Source organism: Hibiscus syriacus, unplaced genomic scaffold, assembly GCF_006381635.1.
Source record: "Hibiscus syriacus cultivar Baekdansim isolate YM2019G1 unplaced genomic scaffold, ASM638163v2 tig00019423_pilon, whole genome shotgun sequence".
Taxonomy (NCBI): domain Eukaryota; kingdom Viridiplantae; phylum Streptophyta; class Magnoliopsida; order Malvales; family Malvaceae; genus Hibiscus; species Hibiscus syriacus.
This window is the reverse complement of record NW_024062470.1, coordinates 595,410-620,431: the sequence shown is the minus strand read 5'-3', so window position 1 is coordinate 620,431 and position 25,022 is coordinate 595,410. Positions and strand designations below refer to the sequence as shown.

General features: G+C 35.4%; 3 protein-coding genes across 3 annotated transcripts in view; all 3 read left to right on the top strand.

The window, feature by feature from the left end:
- The window catches only part of LOC120209649 (H/ACA ribonucleoprotein complex subunit 2-like protein), a 28,899-nt gene extending 18,760 nt beyond the window's left edge, over positions 1-10,139 (top strand). Inside the window, exons 5-6 of the mRNA XM_039208596.1 lie at positions 3,184-3,188; positions 10,123-10,139. The gene's annotated coding sequence lies outside the window, so the exon portion shown is untranslated. The remainder of the gene's footprint in view (positions 1-3,183; positions 3,189-10,122) is intronic.
- On the top strand, positions 1,667-2,953 carry LOC120209603 (PAN domain-containing protein At5g03700-like). Its single transcript, XM_039208565.1, has one exon. It carries the CDS (start codon positions 1,667-1,669, stop codon positions 2,951-2,953), a length of 1,287 nt encoding a protein of 428 aa, XP_039064496.1.
- On the top strand, positions 2,885-21,780 carry LOC120209648 (G-type lectin S-receptor-like serine/threonine-protein kinase SD2-5). The gene is made up of 2 exons (XM_039208595.1): positions 2,885-2,975; positions 20,727-21,780. Exon 2 carries the CDS (start codon positions 20,745-20,747, stop codon positions 21,726-21,728), a length of 984 nt encoding a protein of 327 aa, XP_039064526.1. The 5' UTR covers positions 2,885-2,975; positions 20,727-20,744; the 3' UTR covers positions 21,729-21,780.
- Positions 21,781-25,022: the final 3,242 nt, after the last annotated feature.

The following is a 25,022-nucleotide window of genomic DNA, read 5'->3' as shown; positions in this document are numbered from 1 at the left end:
AGTTCTAAAGCTTGAATCACGCTGTAAGGGGTCGACGAGGGGTGTTCGGACGACATGGAGATCATGATTTGGGGAAGGGAACTAGAGTTTTTATGTTAGAATAAAGTGAATTTTTTTTTAATAATTTCAAATATGACAAATTTGAAAGAATGTGCAAGTTTTGAGGACTAAAACTATTATTATACCATATCACATTAGTACCTTTGTTAAATCAATAGTCAAACTTAACGACGAGTGATCAAAATAAAAATTAAATATAATATAAAGTAACTAAGGTATGATTTAAAAAAAAATAATTAGGCGACCAAAACAAAATTACAAGAATTGTTGTGTAAATAAGTCATTTACCCTATTTTTTAAAATTATCTTGATTCCCGCGTTCAGTAGGATGTAAAACTGGTTAAACATAAGCCTTTAATATAAAATAATTGTCCAAACTATACCGTTTTTATAAATTTATGCCTAAACTATTTTTAAATTTAACTAGGTATCTAATATTTAAAACGTCACAATTTTAGATGTCTAAGCCATAATGGCATTTATAAAACCCCATTAAATTATCTTTAAATTTTAAAATTTTTATTTTTCTTTGACATTAAAAATATTATTTAAAAATTTAAATAGAAAACAAACTTTTCCCAACCAACGTCTCACACCCTCTCCTTCCCCAGCTTCCATAGCCTTTCCACGGCCAAATGGCCAAAGGCGAAACGGCCGATTAAATGGCCGGCGAAACGGCCGATTAAATGGCCGGCCAAACGGCCAGCTACCACAATCGGCTAAACACTTAATTTTCATGATCGACTAAAGGAATTAAATGAATCAAGCATTTGGGATTTTAGGGATTGAGGATTGAAATGTAAGGATCTTAAGAATTTTAGGCTTTGAGATGATAGTAAGGGTTGTGATCAGTTTGTGGGTGGTCGATGATGAATGGGTGGCTGGATATGACCAAGGGTTGAAGTAAATTGGACTAGAATATGAGATTTTAAGAGTTTGGGTTTTTTTTTTTGTATTTTAGAAAAACATGGACTTTTTCAAAAATAAAATATTTTAAAGTTTTTTTAAATAAATTTCTAAAATTATCATATTATGGCATGTGTCACTTAACGTATTTTTTTAATGACAGTTAGAATCGATGTACCTAAAATTATAATATTAAACACCTAAATAATTCAAAAAATAATTTAAGCACACAAAAGATATAATTGGGGCATTTATTTTATATTTAAGCTGAACATATAACTTGGAAACCAATTAGCTGGAACACAATAGCTTGGAGAAATAATATTGTTTGGATCTAATTGCTATCACTACGAGAAAGGAACACCAAATCAGACTTAAAGGTTGTGGAAGATTGTCACTTTTCTTAATGGATTGGTTATACGTGCTCGAACGAAAGAGACACTTGTGAAAAGCTTCCTATTTTCTCTTGTTGTTTCTTTTGAGACTATGTAAACTAAAGTACACGTTTACCAAGGTCAGTCCCCCATCCCCCAAGGACACGGCGTGCCTTTTTCTTTTAGCCCTTTAGCATTGAATTATTTGGTCTATCAAGGTTGACGCCATTGTTGCAGCTACTTTACTCTTCCCTGCATGAACGCCAATGATCATGAATACGAATGTCTGTGCCATCTATCTAGTGATCACACATTTGATTATAATCATGGTTCCATCGTCGTTTTCTGTCGGTGCTGAAACCATGGCCTATCCATCATTTGTGAATGGCCCGAATTCCTGGAGAAACACCCACACATCCGACTCTAGTTTATGGGAGTCTGTTTTGAGGCCAATCCTTGTTAACGGGATGTTTGTTTGTGGTTTCCACTGCAGCTTCTTTGGTGACAATTGCCTATTTTCTGTCTCTATCTTCAATATCAGTTCTGATGGCTATTATAACTTTCCTCACCAGGTGGTGTGGTCCGCTAATCGGAACAATCTAGTTGACGAAGAGGCAGTGTTGAAGCTAACTTCTCAAGGCAAACTTATCCTGAAAGACGCTAACAGAACTTTGGTTTGGTCCACAAACGCAGCAGGTTCGAGGTTAAACTTGAGTGCGGAGGGAAACCTCATGCTGCTTAACAAAACCAACCACATGGTTTGGCAGTCATTCGACCACCCGACCGACACTTTGGTTCGTGGTCAGACGCTAACGTCAGAGCAGAAATTGAGGGCCAGCGTATCGCCAGTCGATCCAAGTGAAGGTTTATATGCATTTGCTATCATTGATGGTAATTTTACGGCTTATATGGATTCAGATCCTTCCCAAATCTATTACACAAATTATGAACAAAGAAACAAAGTCCTATTCCAAATTGGAGGATTTGGTAGTTTCTCGGGGGCAGATTCAGCTAGTTTTATACAACTGGGAAGCGATGGTCACTTGAAGGCATATGAGTGGAAAGATTCCATTGGCACGTGGCAGGGGACTGATCTGCTCAACATTGATCGATGTAGCTATCCATTGCCATGTGGAAAATATAGTGTTTGCTCAGAAGGAGGATGCAGCTGCCTTGACGATGCAAGCGAAAACGAAACAAACTATTTTAGGCCAGTAAATTCTACAAACCCTGAATTTGGGTGTGATCCAATTTCGCCAATCTCTTGTGAGCTTCCTTTTCATCACAGTCTTCTCCAGATCTCGGGCTACTATTCTCAACCTATATATAGCTTTTTATCATCCGAGACAACAACATTACAAGATTGTCAGGAGGCCTGTTTGAACAACTGTTCGTGCAAAGCTGCTATATATAATCAGGGTTCCTACTCTTTTCTTTCTCATGTATTCTCCATCAAGAAAAGTGATGGTGGTGACGAGTTCTCAGCATCTTTTATAAAGGTGCAGATTTTCCCTCAAAAGAAAAGGCAGGATTTAGGAGTTATTTGTGGCCTCAACCCTGGGAGCTATCATTGCTGTGTTCCTTATATGCGGCTTATTTTTTCTACGAGCTGAACAAGGGTTTGAACAAGTTGAGGAGTGAAGATACTAATATTTTTTTTTATTATTGTTATTATTATTATTATTATTATTATTATTATTAAATATATTAAATACATATATAAATAAATATTACAAGCCCGAATGGAAGCCCAATTACAAACAGTGGCCCAGACCCAAAATCCTACAGTAAACCCTAAACCCAATTTAGGGTTTGTATCATCCTCAGCCGCCATCTTCAATTCCAGCCGTTGGATCTGGTTTGATCCAACGGTCCACCATTTGCCAGAGGAAACCCTAGGGTATCTATACCCTAGGGACATGTCCCAGCGCCGCCGTTGTTGGTTCCAGAAGCCTTCACCGCCACACCCACTCCAGCCGCACACGTCTTGCCCAAAATGGTGAGTCACCACTGGAAGTCCGGTGACTCACCGAAGAACTTCTTTCGGACCGGTCTGAGACGAACACTGGTGGTGGCTATAAAAGCCACCACCCATCTGCGAAAAGAAAAAAAAAAACAGAGACAGAGAACGGAGAAGAAAAAGACAGAGAAAAAAAAAACACAAACTAGTACCAACGATCTCAGCAGCAAAGAACCAGAAGAAAAAAAGAGAGAAAAAGGAAGAAGAGACTTACCGAGGAAGCCTCGACCACCGGATCTCGTCAGAACCTTCGAAACATCGAAGGTATTTTTGTAAGATTCGCTCCGATTAGGAGCTTTTTAAAGGAAGAGAACACCGGGACCGTCCTTAGGACGGTCCGATCTATCTATTAGTATAAAAATAATTTTTTCCGGCCATCGGATGCGGTGGCCGGCGGTGATATTCACGGCGGCCCACGGTGGCCGACCGGTAACCGGCTTCCCTCCGATGAGGGAAGCTAGAGAGAAGGCAGAGAGTTTAAAACTCTCTCAGTGAAGAGAGAGAGAAGAAAATGGAAAATGAAGGTTGGCCCTTCGGGCCAGCCGGTTTTGGACTCTTATAGTCCTTCCCGAACGACGTCGTTTCAGGAAGGACTATGCGCGTAATTATGAAATAGTTAAACCCCGTCCGCAGTCCTTCGTATTTGTAAATTTTACATTTTAGTCACTAAACTGAATTTATAATAATTTTAATTTAGTCTTTGAATTTTAATTTTATTCATTTTAGTCCTTTTTATTAAAATAATATATTTAGGATAAATGACAAATTTAATCCCTTAATTTTAATAAATAAATTTTTTATCCCTAGTTCATATTTTTAATTAATTTTATTATAAAATTTGAATTTTAGATAATTTCATTTTGGTCACTAAATTATTAAATTAGAAAATAAAATATTTAATCCCTATATTTTTAATTAGATTTAGTTTTATTTTTATTATAATTTAGTTATTTATATGTTTTCATTTTACTGCCTAAAATATATTGTTTTAGTGATATTTTTATTTTATTATATTGTATAAATATTTATATATTCATAAATATACTTATAATAAATAGTAATTTTAATATTTATTTTTTTAACATCGAAGAAAAGGACAGTCTTAATACAACTGGATGTCCTATTCTGGTATTTTAAAAATTAAACAATATTATTTAAATTAATATTTATCAATATCAAAGAAAAGAGCTGTCTTAAGGCACCTAGAAGTTCTTTTCTGATATTTTTAAATAAATAAATATTTTAAATAAATATAATTTTGAAAATAATAGGATTATAAATTAAATATATTTTTGAATTTTTAAATTTTAATAATAAGAGACAATTTATAATTAAAAAGTACCAATTTTGGGCGTTGTAGGGGTGCTAATCCTTCCCTAAACGTAATCGACCACGAATCCTTTTTTATTATTAAAAAGAACGAATTTTTGGTTATAAACGCAGATCAGTTTACTTTTTTTTTAATTGATGTTTTCTTAAAACTCTTTTAAAAGATATTTTTTAGGTATTCGACCTACCTGACCCAAAAGGCCGATGGCGACTCCCAAATTATTTTCAAAACCATTTATTCACATCACTTTTCCCGCCAAATATAATATTTCGTGCCCGGACGAAAGCCGGTTACGACAGCTTGGCGACTCCGCTGGGGAATGGTCAAACTTTTAAAAAAAAATCAATTATAAATTGTCTCTATTAATTAAAAATTAAAAATTCATATATTTAATTTTTAATTCTTTCTTTTCAAATTTTTTATTATTTTTATAATATTTATATGTTTTATTTTCTTTGCCAGTATTTTATTTCATTATTTATTTTTCTAAAGTTTGAACATTTCTCCTCACACACAACACTTGCATTGCATAACATAAAGCTCTATAATTGAGTTCGTCCCTTTTAAGTGGGAGTGAAAGCAACGTCTTCGTGAGAATTTATTCTCCGTGTCAGACCTAGCAAGTAACTTTCGGGATTCATATGCTCTATGTCTTCGTGAGAATTTATTCTCCGTGTCAGGCATAGAGAAATGTATCCCCTCGAATTGAACTCGATCCACTTTAGTCTGTAATGGACTAGGATTGAGGGTTAGCAGCCTAAGGGGGCACTAACATGGACAATTCGAGTACCTTTACTCCTAGATCAGAAACCCTGCATATAAAAAACCTTAGAAACTCTTCCAATCCGAAGTCATGCCGAAATTTTGTCCAAAATAGGTATACACACAGGAGAAATGAATTCTGTCTTTCCTGTTAATTTATTTATTGTTTAAATTACATGTTTATTTAAATTATTTAAATTCAGAAAAGCATGTTTAAATAAAGAATATTTATGTAAATGTTATTATTCTTTAAACTAACTTATTTTCTTTTTGTGTGTTCATTATTTTTCTGTTTGCATTGCATCATACAGGATAAAAGACATTGCTCCTTGTGTTAATTGTCGCATTGGAAAGCCTTCATCTATGGATAAAAAGTGTTCAAATCAAGTAATTCTAAACTCAGAAGTAAGACAGTGGGCTGAGGATTTACAAAGACAAGAAGGAGACAGTCTGCAGGATGATTATGTATCTGACTTGGCCAGTTATGCTTCAGTTTCACTAAAAAGAAATGATATGCAGGATTTGCGAAGCATTTGGGAAAGTTGGGATTCAAACAAAAAATTGCAGTTTTATCAGACTTACGGAGACATCCCATATTTGCTCTATGTTGAAGTTGATGATGAATTACTCAGAGCCCTAATTCAATTCTGGAATCCAGGGTACAATTGCTTCACTCTCAATAAGGAAGACTTGGTCCCTAGTATTGAAGAATACACAACTTTGCTACATATCGAAGGAGCTTTGGAGAATCGAATCTATTCAAAGTCAATTAAAACTCAACCCTTTCGAGTTAAATTAGCAAACATTGCCGGGGTACGAGAAGAATGGGTAGAATCCCGTACGAAACAAAAAGGCGAAAGCGAAGGCATTGCTTGGACCAACATCAGAGAACTTATTCAGAGCCATCCAGATATTAAAGTACAATTCGATCTATTTGCTCTGGGTATATATGGTATGGTCATCTTCCCAAAAGTTTTGGGATATATTGAAGCTGCAGTGGTAGACTTGTTTGAACAGCTACTGAAGAAGATTAATCCTGTTTCTGCCATCCTAGCAGAGACCTTCAGATCGTTAAATGCTTGCAGAAGGTTAGGAGGTGGACGATTCTCAGGGTGTACCCAGTTGTTATATGTTTGGATCCGTAGTCATTTCTGGAGGACGGAAAAGGTTTCATACCGACGCTTCAATACGGATTACTCACCATTAAAAGAATTTCTAGAGCAGGAATGGCCTAAAGAAATTAAGAAAGATATGTGGATTAATGCCTTTCGAAATCTGCAAAGCATTGACGTTGTTTGGCGAGCCCCGTGGCAAATACAAAGGGAATTCTTTTACAGGTGTGGTGATTACAATTGGATAATGCTACTCGGATTATGGGGAGGAATTGGATATGCACCACTGCTGGTTATAAGACAGTATGAAGGTCGTCAATTTGTACCTGTCACTGCTGGACTACAGTCATCTGAGTTCGCATTTCACAGCAAAAATTATAAAAGAAATATCATGGAAGCTGTTACAGCTTGGAAAACAACTTTTTGTATTCGAGCTAAAGCAGCAAAAGAAATGCTAACTCCTGATTATGAAGATTGGAGATCTGTCAGAAAAAACGAAAATATTCCTCTACCAGATCAAAATGAGGATATCTCTATGGAAGATCGCATTAAGGTGGTTCCATCAGAAATTGAAATCTTGAGAGCTGAGTTTGAAGCAGAAAGAGATGGCTGGTCGAAAGAGTTAGAGCAAATGAGACAAGACAAAGCTATGTTGGGGGTTGACATTGACTTTCATTCATCACAATGTGCAATGTTGAGAAAAGATAAAGAAAAAGGTGAGGATGAGTACAGAGCCTTACAGAAAAATTACCAGGAGTTATATAAATCCCGAAAAGCATCAGGACCCAGCCAATCGACGGTACAGATGACCAGAGAATTGAACATTGAGAAAAGACAAGTTGAAGATCTGAAAGGAAAGAATAGCCGTCTACTCAAAAGTCTGGAAAAAGGAAAGCAAAAAATGGAAGATTTCGAGGTTGACAGAAGAGAGCGAATTATAAAACACAAGGCTGAACACCGCGAGATCATGAATGAAATGCAAAGAGAAAGGGATCGAGCCAAAGATTTAGAAGAGATGAAGAATGACATCTTTGATAAATTTGAAGGCGAGAAAAATAGCATGTTTAAGGGATTTGAATCTGAAATGAACCAGTTGATTGCTGAACTTGAAGTCAGAGGCCAAAAGATGGAAGAATCCAATGTTGAAAAAGAAAAATGGGAGCTGGAAAGAAAAAATTTCAACACCAGACTTGAGGTAGAGCAGGAAGTGGCTAGAAATTGGATGCGAAGATGCAGAAACAAAGATGTTCAAATCCAGAAGCTTAATCAAAGAACGCAAGAAGCACGAACAAAACTTGAAGAGGATCTGGATCAGTCTAGAAACAAAAACTTAGAGTTTAATACTTACATTTTGCAACTTGAAGAATCATTGTTTCAAGAAAAGGTTCGTCTAGGACCTAATGATCTCAAGGAAAGTAATGAGGAAAATGCTTCACTGCGAAGACGCATTAGAGATCTTGAAAAAATTCTGCACAATTGCCAAGTCAGAATCACTGAGTTAGAGAAAACTCTTGAAGGAACGAATGAGCAATGGTAAAAGTCAACCGAGTTTTATGTCGAAAGAAGTGAAGAAAGAAGTAATATGGTGTTCGAGGCCATGGTTCAAATGAGCGAAGTTGCCAGATATGTTGGGGAACTAGCTGTTGAAGCCAAAATAATTGAGCATCAAGTTGATCCAGTTTCTAAGTATGGAAAGAAGGTTTCATGGTTAATGAAAGAAGTTATAGAGCTTAATAGGAAAGCTATGCCTTATCTGTAGTTATGAACTATTATAAAGAAACTTTTGTATGCCGATGAAAGTTGTTCTATGACAGTTAACTTTTTGGGATCAATGTTTTTTTACATACATGCATTTTGCATACATTCATCATTCATTTCATAATTTTCGCTATGAATTATTTTATTTATTAAGTTAAAATTCATTAATTAAAATTTGAAAAAATAATATTAAAAGATTCTTCAATCGCAGTTACTCTGGCCAAAAGAGAAATACTACATCACTACGGTACTAGACAAGCTACTAGGAGAATTATGGAGGATAAAATACAGCGTATTGAGGAACAACATCATAAAGAACAAGAAGAAATGAGAATGAAGTTGGAAAAAATTGAAGCCAGTATTGCAAATTCACAAGACAATATGATGAAGAAAATAGAGGATATGTTTAAAAGGCAGGCTATTATTGGAAAAATGCATGAAAATCCTGTATCTTTTGATCAAGAATTTATGTATCCTCCAGGATTTCCACCAGAACCAATTTATCATTCTGGTACTACCCCTATACAAATCAATGCTCGTACATCTGCATTACAAGAAGTCAAACCACATGAAGATCAACAAGTGGATCCTGCATCTTCAAGCAAAAATCCGCTTATATCAGATGTGAAAATAGGGGATCTTAATACTGATCATTTGATCCCAGATTTAAATGAGCTGAATGAGAAACAAAAAGTAAATGAAGAACTGACCAGACAGATCAAGAGCTTAGAAGAACGAATGAAATCCGTGGAAATAACTGAATCGTTCTATGGGTTTGATGCTAGTGAGTTGAGTTTGGTTCCAGATTTAATCCTTCCCATCAAGTTCAAAGCTCCCGAATTTGATAAATATGATGGTACTACATGCCCTTCATCCCACATTACTATGTTTTGTCGAAGAATGGCAGGATATGTGAAAGACGAGAAGTTGTTAATTCACTGCTTTCAGGATAGTTTGATAGGACCGGCTTTAAAATGGTATACTCAATTGACCAAAGCCAACATTAGATCCTGGAAAGATTTGGCTAAAGCATTTTTAGAACAGTACCGCCATGTGACAGACATGGTCCCTGATAGATGGACTCTCCAAAACTTGGAGAAAAAGAATAATGAAACATTCAGACAGTATGCCCAGAGATGGCGTGACACTGCGGCCCAAGTTCAACCACCTTTGTCAGAAAAAGAGGCCACAGTAATGTTTGTCCATACATTGAGGGCTCCTTATTTAAACCATCTAATGGGGAATGCAACCAGAAATTTTGCAGATTTGGTCATTTCTGGAGAATTAATTGAAAATGTCTTGAAAAGTGGCAAGATTGAATCAAATGATGGGTCTAGTTCCAAAAGACCTACGTACCGGAAAAATGAGAATGAAGTCAACAATGCAAATTCTTACAGCAAGGATTCATCGAAAAGTGTTACAATAACCCAGCCAAGGGTTAAGAAAGAGGAAACAAACACTAATCGAGCAGAGTCCAGAGGATCTCGAAAGGAAAATGAAATGTTGTCTTTTATACCTTTACCGGTACCGTATGCAGAGATCTATGATTCGCTGTTAAAAGCAGATGTTATACGGCCTTATCCCTTGGTTCCCATGCAACCACCATTCCCTCCTTGGTATGATACAAAGGCACACTGTGTTTACCATGAAGGAATTATAGGACATTCTATTGAAAACTGTCTAGCATTCAAAAGGGTGGTTCAAAATTTGATCAACACTGGGAAGTTGGAATTCAATACACCATCCGCATCAAGTCATCCATTGCCAAATCATGGAGATAAAAACGTGAATGCAATTCAGGAAGAGAACAGAAAGAAAGCAAAGACTGACATTTCTGAAATTAAATCTCCGCTTGTTTGGATATTCCAACAACTTTCTTTAGCCAGTATAATTCCACAACAATTCAGGCCAAAGCAGAATGAAGGCAAGAATTATTGTGAATATCATCAGGAGAAAGGGCATAAAATTCAACTATGTCCTGAGTTTAGAAACTTGGTGCAAAAATTGATGAATAACAGAGAAATAGAATTCTTTGAAGAAGAACCCGGAAAAAAAGAAGATGATGTTTGCTCATCAGAAGATTCTAAACCAAATCAAAGAATAAATGATCCTGTGATCATTAATGTGAAATCATCCACGGTGATTCCTGCACCAATGAGGCCAAAAGTAGTTATTACCACTCCTCTACCATTTCCATACAAAGATACCCGCAGGGTACCTTGGAATTATACTACCAATGTTTCAATGGTAGGAGGATCTGATTCTCTAGATAAAACAGAAGAGAAAATACAGAGTTTGAGTACTACATTGACGTCTGAAGCAGTGAGCGAAGTCGGTTTCTTTACGAGAAGTGGGAGATGTTACTCTCCTGAAACATCCAATGCTTCAGAACAAGTGAAAGCAAAAGGAAAAGCCATGGCAATACCTCAGAAGGTATTTGAAGATGAATCCCTTCCAGCATTCAATGAGCCTGTGACAGAAAAACAAGCTCAAGAATTTTTGAAATTTTTGAAACATAGTGAGTATAGTGTGGTTGAACAACTACACAAACAACAAGCGAGAATTTCTATTCTTGATCTATTGATGAATTCAGAAGCGCATAGAAATGCTTTGATGAAAATCCTCAATCAGACATTTATCCCCGAAGATATATCCCTCAATAAACTTGACAGAATTGTGGGACATATAGCCGCTGACAATTACATAACGTTCACAGATGATGAAATACCGGAAGGCGGAATGAGGTCAGTAAAAGCTTTGAACATCACGACACATAGTCATGGTCATGTGTTACCAGGAGTATTGATTGACAATGGATCTGCTCTCAACTTGATGCCTCTAGTTACACTTCAAAGAATGCCTCTGGATCAATCACACATGAAGAGTTATCAGAATGTGGTACGAGCATTTGATGGTACTCAAAAAGAAGTGCTTGGGAAAATGGAAATACCGTTGTTAATTGGCCCCGTTGTGTACAATATTGACTTTGTGGTGATGGACATCCACCCCACATATAATTGTCTATTAGGGAGGCCATGGATTCATTCAGCAGGAGTCGTTCCTTCGTCATTACATCAGAAATTGAAATTTGTGGTGGAGGGACAACTAATATGTGTCAGTGCTGAAGAAGAAATTATTGCGTCTGTAACAAGCGATGTTCCATATATCGACACCAATGATGATGCTCTTGAATGCTCTTTTCGAGCTCTTGAATTTGTAAATGCAACTTTTATTACAGAAGGAAGCAAAATTCCATATCCCAGATTGTCTGATTGCACCAAGATGACGGTACAACAAACTTTAGGCATCGGAGCTAAAGCTGGGAGAGGTTTAGGAAAGAATCTTCAAGGGATTTCATTTCCTATCAGTATAAAGATGAAAAAAGACCGTTTTGGGCTAGGATTTAAGCCTAATCCTCAGCAAAAGAATAAAGAGATGAAAAGAAGATGTGAAGACAGAAAGGCAAAATTGAAAGGGGGAGAAATCCTTTGGAAACACATGTCTTTCCCACAGTTGAATACCATATTCAGATCAGGGGGAACAATTAATGTGGAACAGCAGCTTGTTGAAGCCTTTAAAGAAGAAAAGTTGACGAAAGATCAAGACATAGTTGAAGAAGCTATGAATGGATTATTTATCAACATGATCATGAATGACAACAAGACTGGCAAGTACTTGGATAGGATTCGACCATGTTTTCCTGGAGAAACACTCACCAATTGGACCATTGAAGATCTTCCTATAGTTTTTAATATTAATACAGAGTAATATTCAGAACTAATCTTTATGTTTAGCTCAAAAATATGAAAACTTGTTGTTGTCTTGTAAAAGAAATTATGTTAAATATAAGAAATTTTCTTTAAAATTTTCAGATAGCAATCATTCTTTACATTTTCTTACATTTTTTACATTTATTTATTTCATAAATTTACTATATTCTTTCGGAAATATGTCCGACTTAAATTTGCAGGTGTCACCGTGTTAATAGCATGTGTATTCCTAAATTTAATCCAGTGATAAATTTAGAGCAGCCTATATGTCTGGAAGAAATCAATGGTTGTGAGAATGAACTAGAATGTGATGTTCCTACTGAACTATTAAGATTGGTAGAAAAAGAAGACAAACAAATTCTACCCCACAAAGAAGAGGTTGAGACTGTGAATTTGGGAACAGATGAAGAAAGAAAAGAGGTGAAAATTGGTACTACTCTGACAGTCCAGACAAAACAAGAATTGATAAATCTCCTTCAAGAGTTCAAAGATATCTTTGCATGGTCTTATCAAGATATGCCTGGTTTAAGCACAGATATAGTGATACACAAGCTTCCAATCAATCCAGATTATAAACCAGTCCAACAAAAGCTCAGAAGAATGAGGCCAGAAATGTTGTTGCAAATCAAAGAAGAAGTGATGAAACAAATCAATGCAGGTTTCCTACAGGCATCTAAATACCCAGAATGGGTAGCCAACATTGTTCCCGTACCAAAGAAAAATGGAAAAGTTCGAATGTGTGTGGATTACAGAGATCTCAACAAAGCTAGTCCGAAAGATAGCTTTCCCTTACCCCACATAAACACATTGGTGGACAATACTGCAGGGCACGCATGGTTTTCATTTATGGATGGCTTTTCAGGATATAACCAGATAAAAATGAATCCTGAAGACATGGAAAAAACAACATTTATAACCATGTGGGGCACATTCTGTTATAAAGTGATGCCATTTGGATTGAAAAATGCAGGGGCAACATATCAAAGAGCCATGGTAACTTTGTTTCATGACATGATGCACAAAGAGATTGAAGTATATGTAGATGACATGATTGCCAAATCTAGAACTGAAGAAGAACATATTCAAAATCTGAGAAAGCTTTTCCAGAGATTGAGGAAATATCAATTAAAGCTCAACCCCGCTAAATGCACTTTTGGGGTAACTTCTGGGAAACTTTTGGGATTTGTGGTCAGCAAAAAAGGAATTGAGATTGATCCAGATAAAGTCAAAGCAATTCAAGATCTTCCACCACCCAATACAAAAAAAGAAGTTCGAGGATTTTTGGGGAGATTAAATTATATATCTCGGTTCATTTCTCAATTAACTGACAAATGTGATCCAGTGTTCAAATTACTTCGAAAGAATAATCCTGAAGTCTGGAATGAAGAATGTCAAGAAACTTTGGATATTATTAAGAAGTATTTATCCAATGCCCCCATTTTAGTATCACCAATACCTGATAGACCATTAATTCTCTACTTGACGGTCTTCGAAAATTCGATGGGATGTGTACTAGGACAGCATGATGAATCAGGAAGGAAAGAAAAAGCTATTTATTATCTGAGCAAGAAATTTACTGATTGTGAAGTTCGATATCCACCAATACAAAAATTATGTTGTGCTTTGGTATGGACTACTCGAAGACTCAGACAATATATGTTATACCATACTACTTGGTTGATATCCAAACTTGATCCTTTAAAGTTCTTAATGGAATCACCAGCTTTGACAGGCAGAATGGCTAGATGGCAGATGCTATTATCTGAGTTTGATATTATCTATGTCAACCAAAAAGCGATAAAAGGAAGTGTCATAGCTGATTTTTTGGCCAGTCGTGTATCAAATGATTATCAGCCTTTGAACTTCAATTTTCCCGATGAAGATCTGTTATGCATATCCATGAATGAAGAAGTCAAAACAAATGATGCATTTGCAACTTGGAAGCTTTATTTTGACGGAGCATCTAATGCTTTGGGACGAGGAATTGGGGCAGTGTTAATTTCTCCAGAAAATATTTATTATCCCTTTACAAGTAGACTGGAGTTCTTTTGCACCAATAACATGGCGGAATATGAAGCTTGTGTCATGGGGTTGAAAGCAGCTATAGAAAGAAAAATCAAATTTCTCAAGATATATGGAGATTCATCGTTAGTGGTGTATCAATTGCGAGGAGAATGGGAAACAAAAGATCCCAAATTGTTGGAATACCGAAATTTTACCCTTGAATTAGTAAAAGAATTTGAGAGAGTTACCTTCAATTATCTCCCTCGAGAAGAAAATCAAATGGCAGATGCTTTGGCTACATTAGCTGCTATGTTTCAGGCAACTAAGAAAGTTGATATGATGCCAATCAAAATGCAAGTATATGAAATTCCTGCACATTGTTATAGTGTGGAAGAAGAGGTAGATGGTAAACCGTGGTATCATGATATTCTGCAATATATCAAAAATCAAAGTTATCCACCAAATGCATCGAAAATTGATAAAAGAACTTTGAGAAGAATGGCTGCTGGATATTTTCTTGATGGAGAGATTATGTATAGAAGAAGCAGTGATCAAATGCTATTGAGATGTTTAAATACCAGCGAAGCTCGAAACGTCATTGAAGAAGTACACAGTGGAATATGTGGAACACATGCAAATGGTCTTTCCATGGCCAGAAAAATAATGAGATATGGATACTATTGGGCTACCATGTACACAGATTGCATTGATTATGCAAGGAAATGTCATAAATGCCAGATATATGCAGACAAGATTCATGTACCCCCATCTCCTTTACATGTAATGACAGCACCCTGGCCATTTTCTATGTGGGGAATAGATGTCATTGGAGCAATCACACCAAAAGCATCGAATGGACATTGTTTCATCCTTGTGGCAATTGATTATTTTACCAAATGGGTTGAAGCTGCTTCATATACCAATATTAAGAGGTCCACAGTCTGCAAATTCATAAAGAAAGAGATAGTTTGCCGGTATGGCCTACCAGAAAGGATCATTACAGATAATGCTCTGAACCTGAACAACAAAATGATGACCGAACTTTGTGCGCAGTTTAAAATCAAACATGCAAACTCAGTGGCGTATCGTCCAAAGATGAATGGGGCGGTTGAAGCAGCAAATAAGAACATCAAGAGAATCATTACAAAGACCACTGAAACTTACAAAGATTGGCACGAGAAGTTACCTTTTGCTCTATATGCATACCGAACTACTGTTCGAACATCTACTGGGGCAACGCCTTTTTCTTTAGTCTACGGGATGGAAGCAGTCTTACCAATTGAAGTTGAGATTCCATCGCTTCGAATATTGAGAGAAACAAAATTGGATGAATCTGAATGGATCCAAGCTAGAGTTGATCAATTGAACCTTATTGAGGAGAAAAGATTGAAAGTTATTTGCCATGGACAGATGTATCAAAAACGGATGATGAAGTCTCATGACAAAAAAGTACATCCAAGAGCATTCCAAGAGGGTGATCTAGTACTAAAAAAGATTTTGCCTATACATAAAGATTTCCGTGGGAAATGGATGCCTAATTGGGAAGGGCCATACATTGTGAAAAAGGCCTTTTCCGGAGGAGCATTGATCTTGGCATAAATGGATGGAAAAATTCTGAGAAATCCAATAAACTCGGATTCTGTCAAGAAATATTATGCTTGAAAAAAAAAAGAAAAAAAGAAAAAAAAGAAAAAAAGAAAAATGGGGGGTCAAGGTGAAAACCCGTAAAGGGCATCTTGTAACCTAAGGAAGGATTTGAGTTGAAAACCTGAAAAGGCGGCTCAAATGCAGGTTGATATTAGGCATCTGGCAATTGAACTTTCTGAAGATTTTGACAGTTTGGGAGAAACTTCACATCTACAAGCATTCTGACAACGTTTGAGATCTTCCAGACAAAAGCTTACATCATTTCTCTAAATTGTGTCAACTTGATTAATTTAGAAATACTTATGCTTATAATTTGTTGAGACATTTGAATTTTTATCATTCTTATGCTTGCCATAACTTTGAATACAATTCTATATATTTCAAGTTCAATTTATTGGAGATTCAATTTATTTTTGGAAATTCAATTTATTCTTTTCTATTGACTTAACATAATTTTGAAATAATTTAAAACTTTCTGAATATCACTTTATGTTAATACTTTTGAATACATGGAATACAAAGTAAGCAAATCATCACTAGCTTAAAGCCATGAACATCAAGATTATTACACGGGATCCTACCTACAACAAAGTCGAATCCGCCAAATCTACTCATCAATTGCTCCAACCGATCACCATTCAGTTCTTGCACATTTGTTTTCAAAAATATACTAAGACAATAGAAGGTGATCTTTGCAGCACTGATTCCAACAAAAGGAAACAAGACATTGATATCACTGGGAAATATGTCTCTATACAGATCCTTGTGTATGGTTTTTTAAGGAAACTTAGAAGCATTTCCACCTCATCAGGTTCAAGTGGAGTAACTTTATTCCTTCCAACCCATACTAGATTCCTTTTTCAGCACTCATCAAGAACATACTTCTGGACACTCGAAGGTGGCTCATTGTCATAAGCTTCAAAAGCCTTACAGATCCTTTCTGTCAATTTGGCACTTCCTGTACATGTTTATAAACAGTTCAATTTTGTTCTTGGATCCCATGAAAGCCATCATTTCTTTGTCAATGGAAAAGCATCAGCACATGGAGGAAGCAGAATAAGAGAAAATCTATTCTTAATTGGAAGAATTATGAATATAGCCCTTTTCAGTGTAGTGGCATGGAAATACTTCGAATCTACAAATTCTGGCTCTACATCAAATAAGTGTTATGATATCTTAGTCCAATCATTAACTGAAAGATGAATTTGCTCAATAGCATCTTCTGGAAGTGTTCTTTGAGTTATCTGATCTGGTTTGGCAGAACCAATCATTGAATTGAAAAGATGAATTTGCCAATAGCATCTTCTGGAAGTGTTCTTTGAGTTATCTGATCTGGTCTGGCAGAACCAATTATTGAATTGAAAAGATGAATTTGCCAATAGCATCTTCTGAAAGTATTCTTTGAGTTATCTGATCTGGTTTGGCAGAACCAATCATTGAATTGAAAAGATGAATTTGCTCAATAGCATCTTCTGGAAGTATTCTTTGAGTTATCTGATCTGATTTGGCAGAACCAATCATTGAATTTGAAAGATGAATTTGCTCAATAGCATCTTCTGGAAGTGTTCTTTGAGTTATCTGATCTGATTTGGCAGAACCAATCATTAACTGAAAGATGAATTTGCTCAATAGCATCTTCTGGAAGTGTTCTTTGAGTTATCTGATCTGGTTTGGCAGAACCAATCATTGAATTGAAAAGATGAATTTGCCAATAGCATCTTCTGGAAGTGTTCTTTGAGTTATCTGATCTGGTTTGGCAGAACCAATCATTAAATTGAAAAGATGAATTTGCCAATAGCTCTTCTGGAAGTGTTCTTTGAGTTATCTGATATGGTTTGGTAAGAACTACAGAACCAATCATTAGAATTAAAAGATGAACTGCATGATCGTCTTCATTAAGAAGTTTCTTTTCAAGCTTCTTTTGCTTATTCCTTTCCTAAAAATCATAGCACAAGTTTCACCTTTTCTTGTAATTGGGATCATTGCATAATGACTTCCTATCTTTTACCAGAAGAAGTGCATCAGCAGCATCTTTAGTCATTTGAGCAGCACATATAAAATTTATCAATTCTGCAATTGATGAATCTGGACCACATTTCTACATGGCTATTGAAGCTTCAGCACTTGAGAATCCCATTTTGGTCAAGTATAACAGTTTATTCTCCTCATCAGAATCAGAATTCAAAATTTCTCGGTATTAGAAGAACTATCGATATCTGTGAAATCATCTTGAAAGGTCACTTCATAATCAGATGAGTTGTTATCAGAATCAACATGTTGTATGAATACAAGTTTTTCAAGAGCCTATACTATTGAGTTTTATTCTCAAAAGGTTTTGTTACATAATATCTACATTTACATTTGTCAAAGAAGATAGATTCTCTGATTTGAAGAAGAAAGATCCATTGGGTTTTTACAATTGAAGAAATACTCAATTCACCAGTCTGAAATCAAATAAATTAACATTCATGCATCATATTTTAGGTATTTACAAAAATAGGTGCATTTTCATTCATTTTTATTCTTGTTGAATTTTTAACAGGAATTTCAAAGACTTTAGCAAAGATTCAAATCTATCATTTGATGGATCAGCTTTTCCAGAGAAAGTTCATAATGAGAAGAACTCATCTGAAGAAGGAAGAAGAAGTTCATAATGAGAAGAATTTGTTCAACCTTTTACCTGAATTCATCAAATTGATGGATTAACTTTTCCAGAGAAAGTTCATAATGAGAAGAACTCATCTGAAGAAGGAAGAAGAAGTTCATAATGAGAAGAATTTGTTCAACCTTTTACCTGAATCCATCATTTGATGGATCAGCTTTTCCAGAGAAAGTTCATAATGAGAAGAACTCATCTGAAGAAGGAAGAAGAAGTTCATAATGAGAAGAATTTGTTCAACCTTTTACCTGAATTCATCAAATTGATGGATTAACTTTTCCAGAGAAAGTTCATAATGAGAAGAACTCATCTGAAGAAGGAAGAAGAAGTTCATAATGAGAAGAATTTGTTCAACCTTTTACCTGAATCCATCATTTGATGGATCAGCTTTTCCAGAGAAAGTTCATAATGAGAAGAACTCATCTGAAGAAGGAAGAAGAAGTTCATAATGAGAAGAATTTGTTCAACCTTTTACCTGAATTCATCAAATTGATGGATTATCTTTTCCAGAGAAGGTTCATAATGAGAAGAACTCATCTGAAGAAGGAAGAAGAAGTTCATAATGAGAAGAATTTGTTCAACCTTTTACCTGAATTCATCAAATTGATGGATTAACTTTTCCAGAGAAAGTTCATAATGAGAAAAACTCATCTGAAGAAGGAAGAAGAAGTTCATAATGAGAAGAATTTGTTCAACCTTTTACTTGAATCCATCATTTGATGGATCAGTTTTTCCAGAGAAAGTTCATAATGAGAAGAACTCATCAAGAGCTTATTCAAGAAAAAAAAAAAACCAGAGACAGAGAACGGAGAAGAAAAAGACAGAGAAAAAAAAACACAAACTAGTACCAACGATCTCAGCAGCAAAGAACCAGAAGAAAAAAAGAGAGAAAAAGGAAGAAGAGACTTACCGAGGAAGCCTCGACCACCGGATCTCGTCAGAACCTTCGAAACATCGAAGGTATTTTTGTAAGATTCGCTCCGATTAGGAGCTTTTTAAAGGAAGAGAACACCGGGACCGTCCTTAGGACGGTCTGATCTATCTATTAGTATAAAAATAATTTTTTCCGGCTACCGGATGCGGTGGCCGGCGGTTATATTCACGGCGGCCCACGGTGGCCGACCGGTAACCGGCTTCCCTCCGATGAGGGAAGCTAGAGAGAAGGTAGAGAGTTTAAAACTCTCTCAATGAAGAGAGAGAAGAAAATGGAAAATGAAGGTTGGCCCTTCGGGCCAGCCGGTTTTGGACTCTTATAGTCCTTCCCGAACGACGTCGTTTCGGGAAGGACTATGCGCGTAATTATGAAATAGTTAAACCCCGTCCGCAGTCCTTCGTATTTGTAAATTTTACATTTTAGTCACTAAACTGAATTTATAATAATTTTAATTCAGTCTTTGAATTTTAATTTTATTCATTTTAGTCCTTTTTATTAAAATAATATATTTAGGATAAATGACAAATTTAATCCCTTAATTTTAATAAATAAATTTTTTATCCCTAGTTCATATTTTTAATTAATTTTATTATAAAATTTGAATTTTAGATAATTTCATTTTGGTCACTAAATTATTAAATTAGAAAATAAAATATTTAATCCCTATATTTTTAATTAGATTTAGTTTTATTTTTATTATAATTTAGTTATTTATATGTTTTCATTTTACTGCCTAAAATATATTGTTTTAGTGATATTTTTATTTTATTATATTGTATAAATATTTATATATTCATAAATATACTTATAATAAATAGTAATTTTAATATTTATTTTTTTAACATCGAAGAAAAGGACAGTCTTAATACAACTGGATGTCCTATTCTGGTATTTTAAAAATTAAACAATATTATTTAAATTAATATTTATCAATATCAAAGAAAAGAGCTGTCTTAAGGCACCTAGAAGTTCTTTTCTGATATTTTTAAATAAATAAATATTTTAAATAAATATAATTTTGAAAATAATAGGATTATAAATTAAATATATTTTTGAATTTTTAAATTTTAATAATAAGAGACAATTTATAATTAAAAAGTACCAATTTTGGGCGTTGTAGGGGTGCTAATCCTTCCCTAAACGTAATCGACCACGAATCCTTTTTTATTATTAAAAAGAACGAATTTTTGGTTATAAACGCAGATCAGTTTAATTTTTTTTTAATTGATGTTTTCTTAAAACTCTTTTAAAAGATATTTTTTAGCTATTCGACCTACCTGACCCAAAAGGCCGATGGCGACTCCCAAATTATTTTCAAAACCATTTATTCACATCACTTTTCCCGCCAAATATAATATTTCGTGCCCGGACGAAAGCCGGTTACGACAAGGAGTATGGTCTAGACAACATGTTCGGAACGCCGACAAGATTCTCATACGAAGAGTTGAAGAAAATCACCAAGAATTTTAGCAACAAGCTCGGCGAAGGTGGATTTGGATCTGTTTTTCATGGAATCTTACCTTCGGGTTCTGAGGTTGCAGTGAAGCACCTTGTTGGCCTCGGTCCAGTTAACAAATCCTTCATAGCTGAAGTTCAGACAATTGGAAGCATTCACCATTGCAATTTGGTTACTTTGGTTGGATTTTGTGCTGAAAAACTCACCAGGCTTTTAGTTTACGAGTACATGGCCAAGGGATCGCTGGATCGTTGGATCTTCAACAAAAACCGGGAAACTTCTCTCGGATGGCAAATCAGAAAGAAGATCATTTTAGATATAGCAAGAGGACTAGCCTATCTTCATGAAGGTTGCAACCAGAAGATAATTCACTTAGACATCAAACCTCAAAATATCCTCTTAGATGAGAATTTCAATGCCAAAGTTTCAGATTTTGGGTTATCAAAGATACTTGGAAAAGAGCAGAGTCGAGTCATTACGACTATGAGGGGAACCCCTGGCTACATGGCTCCTGAATGGTTAAGCTCAGTCATAAACGAGAAAGTAGATGTCTACAGCTTTGGGATTGTGGTCTTAGAAATTCTGTGCGGGCGACCAAATCTGGATGGATCTCAACAGGAAGAAGAAGATCGGCATTTGCTGGGACATTTTAGGACAAAGCAAGAAGAAGGGAAACTCATGGATTTAGTCGATAAGTGCAGCGATGATATGCAGTCGAATTCGGCTGAAGTTGTGGAGATGATGAAGGTTGCTGCATGGTGCTTGCAGGCTGAATATGCAAGGAGACCTCCCATGTCTAATCTGGTGAAGTTTTTTGAGGGATCAGTTGATGTAGAAGGTAACATGAATGAAGAATTTCTAAATGGATTAACACCAGAAGCAATGGAGGCATATTCTTCAACCATTTTACCCTCTCTATTATCTGGGCCAAGGTGACGATCATGGACTTCACGCAGATGGGGACATGGGGTGCAACTTGTATGCTATAAGGTATGTTCCCGAACTGTAATAACAGTTGATTGTTACAATTGACTGCCATTGGATTTGAATTTTTACCATTTTAACGTTGGTAGTAGGAAATGGTCTCTTTCAAAACTAAGTATAGTAGACGTTCTGCATGGTTAACCATGCATGCATCTCTTGCTTAAATATTTTCGTTCAAATATTTTCGTTTGCGGGTAGCTTGAGCTTGTTCAAGGAGTACCGTTGTAGTAGAATTTCTAGTGACTTCTTATCATAGTACATTACTATTTACTTTAGAGTGCATATGTATTCATAGGACTCTTGTTTATGTATTTGGTCTGTAAACTCTATTGGTATTTATGTTATTTTGATGTGTATTATTGTCACGAAACTCTGATTTTGTATTATAATTATTTTGGTATTTTATATTATGATTTGAGTTCATATTGAGAAAAAAAAAATTTAAATTCGAGATGGTAGATTCGGCGGCTCAATTTGACATCTTAAGCTCATCTATAGTGATTAGATTTGGAATGTTACAAATATAATTTGCATGACATTGAAACTTGAGTATAATTCATATACCAAACAAGCAATTAACCCTCTAAAATATCTATTTCAAATTTAATATATTCAAAATAAACCTAGTGAATGGATGGGTAATTCATGAAGGCTTATTGATACAACTGATGACACGAGGAATACTAGGGTGGCAACAGTGCGGGGCGGTGACGGTGTTGCATTACCTATTATGTCCCCAACACTTGCGGTTACAGTTTTGGGAATCCCCATTTCAGGGATTTTTTTGTCCACATACCCATCTGACGGGTGTCGTTTTGCTTCGTTAAAATAAATTCATTCTTCTCGAATAAATAAATAAGAAAATTAATGTAGTATAGAAGTAGGGTCGAACCCATAGGGACTAAAGAGTTAGACGAAATTCTTTGTCTTTTGACTCTGACCTTTAGGCGTGAAATAGAAAGAAATAAATGGGGTATTGTGGTTGAAGAATAAAAACAAGGAAAATTGATTTAAAGAAAATAGAAAAAGGTGGAATCTTGAGACTTCAATTGATTAAATCAGCATTAGACATTCGCTTTGGCTCATATTCTTTGGATCAATGAAATAGATTTACCCTTCGGGATTCATGTCGGTTACTTTGTCTACAATGATAGATCCTTGCGACTGCGACTACCTTGTATATCGAATACCCAACTGCAACTCTTAGATCTCTAATTTGGAAATTGATCTAATCAACATTAATTGTAGTAGAACAAGAACCGCTAAGCGCATAAAAATCAAATCAGATAGTTGTTTCCATACAAACTGTTTCTGATCTCAATTCTCACTTTAGCAACAATTTGCTAGTTGTGTTCCCAGGAAGTTCATTTGTTATCAATTAGTCGATCCTTCCTTCCACATGTTTAATCGCAACAACATTCCGACCATCGACTATCTTTGGTTTTGAAAAAATATTTTGATTTGAAATCAGCGCAAAAGAAAAAGTTACTTAGTGCTTTTCAATTCTCACATTAGAATTGAGTCATCGCTTAGCCCTTGGCTTAGAAGAAAGTTAACTAAGTATGACCAAAGTCATATTTAGCATTTTAAAAACAAAGTTAAAAGAAAATAAACAATGTAAAGAAAAAGAGAAATTTTATAAAGCGATAGAAAGAACAAGAAAGAAATGTTTGATTGTTGAATGAATGATGAAAAAGGCTTACCCTTAAAGGGTATTTATATCATTCTAAAACCCTAGATTAAGCATAAAACAATTCTAAAAATAATTTGAATAAATTGCTTGAAATGCTCAGCCGTCCGTCCACCTTTTGGAAGCTGTTGATCGGGTCTTCTAGAAGTTGTTGACTCACTGCCATGTCAGCATTTCATGCCCACTATTCCAGCCTTGATTCCAAAATAAAAAATATAGTTTTCGGTCCTTTTAAGCACATTTTCTAGAAATCATTTCCCAACACAGAAAGCACATAAAACGTCCAATTTAGTAGTAAACACGAACAATCAAAGAACATTTACGCACAAAATTTAGCACAAAATAAACACTAGTCAAATTCCCCATCACTAATCTAGTGATTGTCCTCAAGCATTTCTCAATCAACATACTAAATCCATAGGTTGTCATTCCTTAACTCGTATCATAATCTGATTGCCCCATTAAACCACAATTAAGCAAAGAATTAAAACTTAGAAAGCAATCAAGCAAGTTGCAAAGCTAGGAAATAATCGAAACAAGACATTCCAATGACTACTAATCTCATGATGCACAACTTGATTACCTCACAAAGGATTCACTCATTCGCTCAAAGTGTTTAAGGATAAGAAACGCTCAAGCCAAAGCAAGTCAATGCATAACCATAAGCTTGTAATGTGAGCTAATCTCCACCACTTAAAAACAAATTCAATGCAAGAGTCAAGAGGTCTTTAATCGGGTTGTAACGTGGCTAAGGCTTGGGTAGGGAAATAGGCCGAAAAGAAAGGTTCAAAATTGCCGAGACAAAGAGTCAAAAAAATTGAAACAAGCCACCAATAAGAATGAAGCACAAGGAAGAGAATTTAAAATAAAACAACTAAGGGATAATCGTTCGAATCAAGGGTCATTTTTCTCCTTTTTTCTGTTGTTCGAACAAAAGGAGTGCTATTTCTTTTTTCGAAACTTTTTTTTTCAGGTGAACAAATTTTCAGCAGTATTTCTTCACTGTTTCGGCTGTTATTTTTTGTGTGGCGAAATTGAATGATCAAGGTCTCGACAAGGGTATGAAAAAAGGGGATATGAAGGAAAAGACTTCAAGTTTAATTTGATGAGGTGAAAATCAAAGAAAAGGGAAAGTCGATTCAAACTTGGTTCACTAAGGGATAAAATAAAGGGTAGGCTTTTTGATTGGGGTAGATAAAATGACTAATCCTAATGCCTTTATCATCCAAAAGCATCAAATTCAATATGCATGTAGCCTAAAAAAGAATCAAACCACAAGTTCTAGAATGCAAAAACGATGTTGAGCATACACAAAGAGCAAGATTGAAACAAAGAATTCCTGCTCATTAGGCTCAAGTCTCATCAAAATAGATTCAATGCATCAAGTGAATGCATCAATCAACCAATAATCCATGGAACATCATAATTTCGAGAAATTAACTAGCTAAACCAACGAACCATCATTCATTCAACGTCAATTCAAAGTGAAATTAGATAACTCATTGGAAAACAATCAAATTACTCAACAAATCAAGAGAATGGGCAACCAATTGATT